Source organism: Cyprinodon variegatus, unplaced genomic scaffold (genome assembly GCF_000732505.1).
Source record: "Cyprinodon variegatus isolate N-32 unplaced genomic scaffold, C_variegatus-1.0 Scaffold559, whole genome shotgun sequence".
In the NCBI taxonomy this organism is placed as follows: Eukaryota; Metazoa; Chordata; class Actinopteri; order Cyprinodontiformes; family Cyprinodontidae; genus Cyprinodon; species Cyprinodon variegatus.
Window position 1 is genome coordinate 159850 of NW_015151012.1, and position 10141 is coordinate 169990.

At 33.7% G+C, this 10141-nt stretch overlaps 1 protein-coding gene across 1 annotated transcript in view; it reads right to left on the minus strand.

The window, feature by feature from the left end:
* Positions 1-1736: 1736 nt before the first annotated feature.
* Positions 1737-10141, minus strand: part of tm4sf5 (transmembrane 4 L six family member 5) — a 12740-nt gene continuing 4335 nt past the window's right edge. The window contains exons 3-5 of the mRNA XM_015391771.1: positions 8846-8985; positions 5072-5264; positions 1737-1968 (exon numbers count right to left, since the gene is read on the minus strand). Coding sequence (XP_015247257.1) covers positions 1951-1968; positions 5072-5264; positions 8846-8985 — 351 coding nt within the window. The 3' untranslated portion in view covers positions 1737-1950. The remainder of the gene's footprint in view (positions 1969-5071; positions 5265-8845; positions 8986-10141) is intronic.

Genomic DNA, 10141 nt, shown 5'->3' on the forward strand with positions numbered 1-10141 from the left:
AAGTAGATAGGCACAAAACCTCACGGTGAAATTTATCTTATGTTGCTCACGTTAACTTACTTTTTCTGTTTCTATATATCCTTCGTTTTCACGTAGTTTTTTAAAAAATGAAATTAAAACGTAAAAAATAAATATGGTTGATTTTACCTTGCTCTCCCACGGCCGTCATTTTGACGGTTCTATTAGTTGCATTATAAATTCTTCCCGCGGTTGATTGACGTTCGGTAATGTTGCCTAGCAACGAACATTCTACGAAGAACTCTTGGCTAATACGGAAAAATGGCTTTTAGAAGAAATCTAACAGCGAAACAGGCTTTAGAAATCCTTCAAAATATTGATGATAGCGATTCGGGCGGAGGGGGAGGGACCAATGAGCAGGACTGGGTAGGAAGCGGCTCAGATTCTGACAGCGAGTCTGAGGATGATCACCACCCACGGGAAAATGCAGACGTATCAGTGACCCATCAGACAATAGTAAAACTTTTGTTCAAGCACTGTCCACACCTAAGCCGGTCCACATAGACCCAAAAGCCAAACCAGAGCCCGTAGTCGACTATAACCACACGCAGGTCTGGGTGGATGTGTCGGATCAGATGATTAGAAAGGATTCTGTAAAAGCTCCAACGCGAAGGTGGCCTGTAGCTGTAATTTATGATCTCCTGGAAATATCAGCTATAAACGCCTTGGTTTTGTCCAGGAGCTGTTTAACTGTCACTTTTTCACGTAGAGATTTTATCCTTGAACTGGCAAAACAGTTGCGGGCAAACCGCAGGTTTCCAGCCCCTTTTGGCGAGGCACAGAAAACAGCACCAGGTGCTTCAGCGCTGCACAAAAAAAACACTTATATTACGTTTGTCATAAATGTGAAAAGTGGTCTGCGGGAAATGTTTGGGAGGAATCAATACATTTCTGTAAATAAAATGGTAATTTCGAACTTTGAACCTGTGTAGTAAAACAGTCTGACTCTATGGATTTATTTTGAATATAAATTTAGAACAGAAATAATAATAGCGTACAATACGGCCTTTGAAAAATATATATTAGACCCATTTTAAGGTTTACGTATCCACAATGGGTTTATATCGCACACTTGAACTATCTCAGTTGATGACATCATCACTACTTGTACGTTCCATTGGGGAAAAATGTCACCCGTCAAACTGACGGTCAGTGGGAGTTCTAGTAGGATCAGAATTTCCGGAGTCCAAGTGTTAATAAATGAAACATTTTTATGTTTTGAATATTCCACTTGAGAGTATTACTGTTGCCACCATCTGTATTAGAGAGAAATAAATGGTAGGGGTGGCCAATGATTGGCTAAGGGTGGCCATGGCCACCCCTGGCCCCCCATCTAGCTCCGCCCCTGTGGAGAAGTAATGACTGTACTACAGCTACAGCTCCTCTGGATGGAGGGCATCTCCTAATCTGTCTCCAGCAAAGGTTATTTCTGGTGCTGGTTTTTTCAGAATTATTTATGAAAGAGATAAATATAATTCTAAAAGGAAACTTGATCTAGAATCAACAAATCTTGTCGTGTTTGAGTCTTCAACCCCATTCACTTTTGATAAACATAAACATTTACCAAAAGCTGAGCTAAACAGACAGATTCTTTTTAAGTCTGTCCCCCTTTTCATATACAGCTGATAAACATTCAGGCATCAAACTAACCATAAATTCACACATTATTTTATTCTAACATATAGCTTTTATTGGGTTCAGTAATTATCTGCTTCCTAAACAAATCAGGTGTTACACATGAGAAAAAATAACTTTTTAAATGGAGTAAAAGTTTGACTTCGTTCTTTTTTGCAGAATGAAAGAAATAAAATGGAAAAGCAAACATCAAAGGTTGTCAGCACAAAATCTTAAGAAATTCATTCCCAGATTTATGCTTCTCAGAGGCATTTGTTTTGGTGATGGGAGGATTCTGCAGGATTTTCTTCCTCACCTTCATAGTCCGCTGTCACTCTGCAATGGAAAAAAAAGTCACATGTTTATTTCTGCTGTCGACAGGGAGTAAGTTTGCAGCCAATCTTGGAAACTGTTAATAAATGTGAGCTTGGTGTTAATGTGTAGACCTTTGATGGTGCGGTTCAAACATGAATGTGTTGACAGTTAACGATCATGTCACCACTGTAAGACATCACTGCGTGACGTTTTAGAAACTAATGTCAGCCAGAGCTGAAAGATTGCTGTTAATCTTGAAGCAGTACAGACAATATTTGACTTTACATGTTTTGTCAAGGTTACAAAATGACTAATAATAAATCCTTCACAAGAGTTTGTTCTCTGCCGATATTTAAACATAAATAAATTGAATTTTTCTTTATATCAATTAATTAAAAAGGTTTCTAATTATTAAGCTTAAGATATTTTGCCTTTGATGATGAATGGAAGGAGTGCCTTTTAAAAATGCTCAGCAACAACATGCAGCAACAAATCTTCTAATAAAAACACCCTTATTTTAATTATTTCAAAAAATAACACCAGTAGAGACTCATAATAAAAACTCCAGCTGAGTTCTATAAACTTTGAACAATCAACTGGAAAATACCATAGTGACAATCAGACAAAATGACCACTTTTGTCTACAGTGTCTTTACATTCTCTATAAAAGCTTAAATGAAGAAAACAAGCAAGTTTTCACTTTATATGGTAATATATGATCTTCAGGTGTATCTGTTAGAGGTTTACTTCCCAAACTTTGAATATTACTGTCTGTCAACCTTTCTTCTTTATGTGCCAATTTCCTTACTAATTACTTAAAATAAAGGCCCCCAGAACTAAACATTTGTTAAATAAAAAAAAAAAAAAAAAAAAAAAAAAAAAAAAACTGCTCCAGTTAATTTCAACAACTTATATTTGGTCTATCACAGCTTAAACGAATATTCAGATAGCATCTATCCAAAGCGTACTGTATGCCTAGGCATTCATAGCAAAAATCCTTGACATTGACCTGGGGTGCCCATTTACACACAAATGAACTTGCCTCATTCAAAATAAATTGATCCAATCAAGCTTTTACATGCCCGGCGATCAGATCATGAATCGACACAAACTGGCCTTTTCAGTTATGTTGCACTTTCATCCTGATTGTGTTAAATTTGATCAGAATATTCTGATTAGAATATTTTACATGACACAATCTTAATCCAATCAGCCGTTTATTCTGATTACCTGTCCATGTAAACGTAGCTAGATTGATCCTAAACAGGCCATTATACAGTTTAATCTATTAATCAGTTTAATATTTGGACCAGAAAAATGCATGGAAATGCTATTTTTCTTAAACCTGCGTAAGTTGTAGTCTACCTAAGGTGAACTAGAGAGAGAAAAATTAAAGGTCAGCATTAGGTAACCAACTTTAAACAAACCCAAGGACCCTTTGACTCCATTTGGACATTATATTTTATACTGTTTAAACCTCATTTTCAAGTTGTTGTTTTTTTTTTTTTTTATCTGGTCAAATATGTTTCTCTACTAGCAACAACCTTACAAGTAACCTTATATTGCATCACATAGCTTAGGGTTTTTCATAAAATATCGAAATAAAAAAGCAGTATTACATTTTTAAGAGAAACAAAATTGTTATGAAGAGTGATAAACTGGAGTTAGCTTATTCACTTCTGTTCAGAATTAAACAGAATTGTTTACTTTATTGTTTACCATAGTATACTTAAAGTATACTTTAGTAAACAATAAAGTAAACAATAGTATAGTCAAGTACACTTGACTATACTATTGTTAAGTCAACTCTAAGTGCACTGGCTGATTTTAAGTATGAAATTAGTGCACTTTTAGTATACTTGAATAACTTTTGCAAAGGGTTTCTGTAAACCTCCACTTCTTAATAGTTTTAAAAATGTCTGTCTGTTGCATTTGCTCATGTTACATTAAATTTTGAAATAAAGAGAAAAATGGTTTGAAGTGTTGGAGGTTTATTTTACAAACCAAACCTCCAAATTCAACATAGCAGCTAAGTTATCGTGGTAGCAGTACTAATAATTCCCCTGTAAACTCCAAACTGAATGTTACTAAAAAAAAAAAAAAAAAACTGTTTGTGTAAGATTTTTAATTTATTTTTAATTACTGGTTTCTTAAAGTAGCACAACATTAAGTCAATCAGTTAGCAAGCCCTGTTTTTCGGATGCTACTGGAAGTTAATTGGAGCACCTTTTTAAGATTTATTTCTAACATATTAATGCAATGTTATTTAGTTTTTTTCTGCATAATTACAAGGTTTGGGGCAAACTAATGTAATGCTTATTGTCAAAACAAGCTAGAATGTTTGACAATGCTAATAGTGGTTTTAGAAGTTTGGGGCTCAACACAGCACTTCATATATTATAAACATACTGTATTTATGGGACACAGATCTGCTCTTTCTTTACTTGTTTATGTATTTTTTTTTCATTTATTTATCTAATCATCAATTATAAAAAACTTACATAATGTTAAAGGACAATATTCCTGGTTACTTATATTTCTACTTACTGTTTTGGTATTAATAGAATTACAATACTTTGCTGTTTTTTTTTTTTTTACAAGTTAACTAACACTTTTTTACCAAAATACTTTTTTCTTAAAAAATAAACCATTTTCCTGACATAAACATACATAATTTAAATTTTTTTAAAAAGTTTGAAGAGTATAATTTCTTGCTTAACCGATTAAATTCTATTTCTAGTTAAATTTTATGCAAAAATTGTTGATGTAGGTTTTAATTTAGAAGAACTTTAATTCATTATATCAAACTAAGAGGATGAAAGGTGGTGTATGTTGACTATTTAGAAGTCAATATGTGTAAAATACAGTTAGATTCCCTTCAGCATGCATTTGATAAGAACTTAAAACTTTAATCACAACAGCAACAGAGAAACACAATAACTTTGCTGATTCACTGTTATACATACAATATAAAAATGTGGAAAATGATGCTGAAGATCCTTGCCTTTTAAAACTTTCCATAGTCTCTGACTCAGAAATATTTTAAGTAAAAAGGAGATGTTAAATAGTTAATTTAGTCTGTTTTTTTTTATAAGAATTTTGCCTCTGCACAGATTCCACCTACATCATGGCTCTCCCGACAGTCACCGCAGATGCATCCCACACAGCCGTTGATCACCTGGATGGCACAGAGCAAGACCTGCAGCACACCCATGCCCAGCAGTATGGAGAACAGCACAATGTGCCACAATACAATATCTTTAGGGTATTCACAGATTTTCCAAAGGGTCTGATTCCCAAGGTAGCTGGAATTAGTCCTGTGAAAGAGAGCAGATTGTTTATTAGGACACATTTCACAGATCTAAGTTTGTGTAACAACCTATATGAAAGATTTTTGCTTTTTAGGTTGATCAACAGCTAACAAAAATGTACACATATACTGTTTGTATATTTAGATGAAAACAACTGTGCTGTTGCAGACACAAAAACATTGGGGATATAGTGATTGTTGAGAATTGCAGCCTCTGTTGCTGATTATTGCCCAGTTAACCACTACAGGGCTTCGGTCAGTAAGCATGCTGGTCATCAGAAGTTTATGAAGGTTAACTGAAGATCGTTGCATGCCATGACATAACAGAGCAGTTTATCATTAGTTACTGCTGCACTGCAAGAAACAGTAAACAGACTGGGTAAAGTACTAAGCAGGAAAAGAAAGCTGAACAAAATATTTCAAAACAAAAGATCCACTTCAAAATAAAGGCATGAACAACGCCTTAATAGGTGTTTACATTGAACCGCTTAAAGAATTATAAACAGTGATGTTATTAACACCGAAATGCACATTTGTCGTATTTTACTTATGATATCAGATTCAATACAAATAGGTAAATTTTTGCAGCATGAAAAAAAAAAAAAAAGTTGTGAAACAGCCATTTTCTTTTTTGCTAAAGGTCTTTGGAATTGAGTTTGAATATCACTGATGTTCAGGCAAATCATATTACCTGAGGTCTTCTTAAAACTCCTTTCGAAAGAAATTAGAGTGAGAGACAGTAGAGATCTGTATTTATTCTACTCTGGTCTGTACTTACAGTATCTGTTAATTCTGCATAACTTTAAGCCTGAATATTTTTTTCTGTATTTTTCCTTCTGTATGGACTTGCATTTAGTTTGGCTATAATAAGTATTGAAAGATAAATACACAGACAGAGAGACCTTATGATCAAGAACTCAGTGGCACAAACACAAGTAGCATGATCCTGACTGTGGCTCGTTTATCACCAGTAACCAGTATTTTTTAAGAGTTAGATCAAAGTCCAGCACTCTGCACACTGATAACACTGAAAGGCATTTCTTTTCTATAGGAGACACACATTTACAAGTTCTATTAATGAATAATTTTTATTATATGATAAAAAGGCCATAGAATAACAAATACGATTTCCTAAGCTGTATCTGGCGCATTTTTAAAAAGGTCTTTTAGATAAGGTCAGTACAAATTGTTTATCAGTCACTGAAAACAGCTGTTGTAGTCTTTAAGTATGAGTTATTCCCTTATTTATGTTCCCCATAAAAGAAACAAACATATTTAAAATAATTTATTGCAACTGCATTACCTAATAATTACAAAATAAAAAAAAAAAGATTTAACTTTTTGATGTTCCTGCTGTTAAACTGCCAAGAGGAAAAAAACTTTTCCCAAAGTGGGGGTTGAAAGAGAGAAGGATTTTCTGCCTTTTTCTCCTTGCATAGTCTCCATTGATCACCCAGAGTCCTCTTACCTTCCTTATGCTCTATTCTCTTCATATTACCCCACAAAGTGGTGGATGTGAGCTTAGAAAGAAGGTTTTGGATTGTCTAAACCATAGCAGGACTCATTTGGCCGCATGTTAAATATCGTCACCCAATACTGACCCCATAATGCCACCTAACATTGATTTAAGATGTCTCATTAGTGGTATAAATTATAATGTTCCCCTTATCTTATAAATGGGAAATAGACCCACAGAATCACAGATTTTCCACAATACTTAATAGGTGTTTTAATGCTAGACCTGTTGCTCAAAATTTCAATAGCAGCCTATGTAAAGCCCATAAGTTCTACATAAAAGTCAGTGGGAATAAAGGAACTCCACATATGTTTATTATGATAGAACTGAAATGGCCGAGGGTCTGATTGTTGGTATTTAGATTTGTTGACCACTAGTTTGCTAGTCTCTAATAAAGCTCTTTAACATTTTTTTTTATCTCTCTTACCATGCTCATTATTGAACATAAGATCAAGATAAACTTGGGTCTTTGTATGGTACAATTATACCTATATAATCATTATTTTTTAATGCAGTCAGTTTTATACCTTTAGCCACAAACTTCAAAATGTGTTTTGCTGTGTAGAAGTGGTTAAGTTATGCAGGTGGTTTTGGTAAAAAAAAAAAAAAGTAATTTCTTCTGCACTGCTTCAACAAAACGCAGACTCATTTTCAGAGCATTTAAAGATGCTAATGTATGTGAAGAGATCCAAAATGAAACCACAAGAGTTTAGTCTCATTTTCTGTAATCAGTGCTGACAAACAACATGTCTTGTGATCAGAGAGAATCGGTTCTTGTTTTTCTTGTTGTCCTTTTATGATTCATAAAAACACTGTTTGCAGTGAGAAGGATCATATGTAGGTTTAACCAGAAAACACAGAAAGAGGAAACTGGGGTTTTCTGCAGGAAGCACAACTAGGGGCTACATTTTAATATCCCTTCATAAATTGTGTAATAAAGGTTACTTCCCTCCCTGTTAACAGTGACTCCCTGTTAACATCTAATAGGCTCACTTCAAATTTACAACATGTTCATTTTTGTTTGATAGTTTAATCTCCTGATCAGTGGTGATTAATAATACTTGCGTAATCACTTTATTTCTGGGTGGGTGTTTTATTAAACCCTACTTTAATGGTCCCAGTTCTTCAGCGACACTGTGATAAACTTTATTCAAGTTTATTCCAAATATAGTTATCCTACAAATATAGGCAGTTTACTTGATATTTACAGTAACTGCTTTTTATATACTTAAGAATAGTATAAAAGAGTATACTTGTACTGAAAAGTATAAATATAAGTCTAAGAGCAAGTACCTTCATTCTAAGATTTAAGCTTATACTTAAATACTAAAGCTTATTTTGAATTGGTATACTTTACTTATTTCTACTGATACTTAAAATATCTAGATCTAAGTATGAGAGAAGGAAGGTATATAAATAGTAAAGTCGTAAAGTATGAACCACAAGCATAAATATTTTACAATAGTTGTATAAATATGTGTGTACTTGCTTTATACTTGAATCCTTCATTTGACTATGTAAGAGTATAATTTTTTGACTTAAAACTGTCTTAATTTTGTACCCTACAAGTAAATGGTGCATTACATAATTGCTATACTTAAAATTATTTTCAAATATACTAACAACATCAACTTTAAACTACTTTTTTTGCTAAGGTAGGGGAAACAAAGTTTGGATTTTGAATAGATGTCGGTTAAAAAAAACATAGTGTTGACTTGGTGTGCCCCCTTCTGGATATTAACGGTATTGCATTTATGGTTCTTTCCAAGAACAGCTGCATGGATTTTTTTTTTTTTTTTTTTTGCCAAAATAAGAAAATATCCTACATTTAAAAAAAATAAATAAATTTGAGAAATAAAAGTCATGAAAAATTCATTTCTGACACAAAAGTCACTCGATAGAACTGAAACAGTTTTTTTTTTTATAATGATTATAATACAACCACTAAGATAAAAGAAGAAGGAAAACTGAAAATAGAAATTACGCTTTGCTTTCATCAGAGCATCAAAGTTTCAGTTCAACCATCATCATTGATAATGCATGTGCACCAGCAGGATGGGGAAAACACTCACAAGCCTGTGTCCTCAAAGGGATATTTCCATTCGTCATTAACCAAACACTTTGGTCCAACCACCAATGCAGCTAAGGCCACACCGGTGCAGTAGGCCGCCCCAACGAGACCGAGGACAGATGAAAAAACTGAGTTTAGCATCTGTAAGAGACAAGAGATAATCATAAAATAAACTTTGTATTGAAGCCTGTTATTATTTTTCACATTACTTGAATTTTCATTTTCTGTCTTGGCCTAAGGGTTTTGTAAAATCAGTGCAAAGATACGTGGAACAACACATTTCCCATTTAATCAGGTTTGTTAACTGGAGAGATTAAATTCAATTGCACATAAAGTAAAGTAGTTTGTAGATCAGGATTCAATAAAAACCCGGCTCTTATTAGTTTCAGAAAAAATTTTTATTAACCTGTGAAGGTCCAACAGTGTGGGCGTATTGTTTGCATTGTTTACTTTGTGGATCTCCCAACTTGATTTATCCAATCAGGTGCAACAATTGTACTGAATGTCCCTCCCTTTTGCAAATATTTTCTGCAAAAGGCTTTCCAGATGGATAATGTGTAGAATTCAAATTAAACTACACTTATTATTCAGGCTTATGCCAGGTTAGAGGGGAGCAGGGAGGACCCTCTGGTTAAAAGGCGTTGTCCTTCTAATGGTCCAGAGCCACAAAAGAGAGCCTAGATAACAGCTCTTGTAGAGCATCATCAAAATGTCAGTAAAATCCCTGGGATGTTACTAAATGACATCATGGACCATCCAATTTGAAAATGAAGTGGTAAGCGAAGCTAATAAAAGTCTTGGTGGATCCTAAGTTTAAGATCCTCCTTTTAAGCAGTGGTGGACAAGGTACTCAACTATAATACGGTCAAACATCTACTCAGGTTAAAGTATTGAAATACTTACTTTTTAAAATATCTAAATATTCAAAAGTGCATGCATTTAAGTATTCAAAGAACATATGTAATTTTCTAATATCAGTACATTTCTGTGTAATTTTCAGAGTAATTTAAGAGAAAATGTAATTTTTAGAAACCACCTGATGTATTGACCCATAAAACCACCTTGCTACAAATTCTACACCACCTGTAAATAATTTCAGCATAAAAATGCCACAAAAAATAAGGACAGGAATTTGATTATTATGTTTTATTCAAAAAGAAAACTAGAGATGGAATCTATTAATAAACAGAAACTACATCTCTGTATTGAGAACTCGTCGTACTGAACAACTTGGCCACTTGGACACGACTAACATCTTCATAAAATTATAAAGTACAGATAATATCTGCTCTGTGAT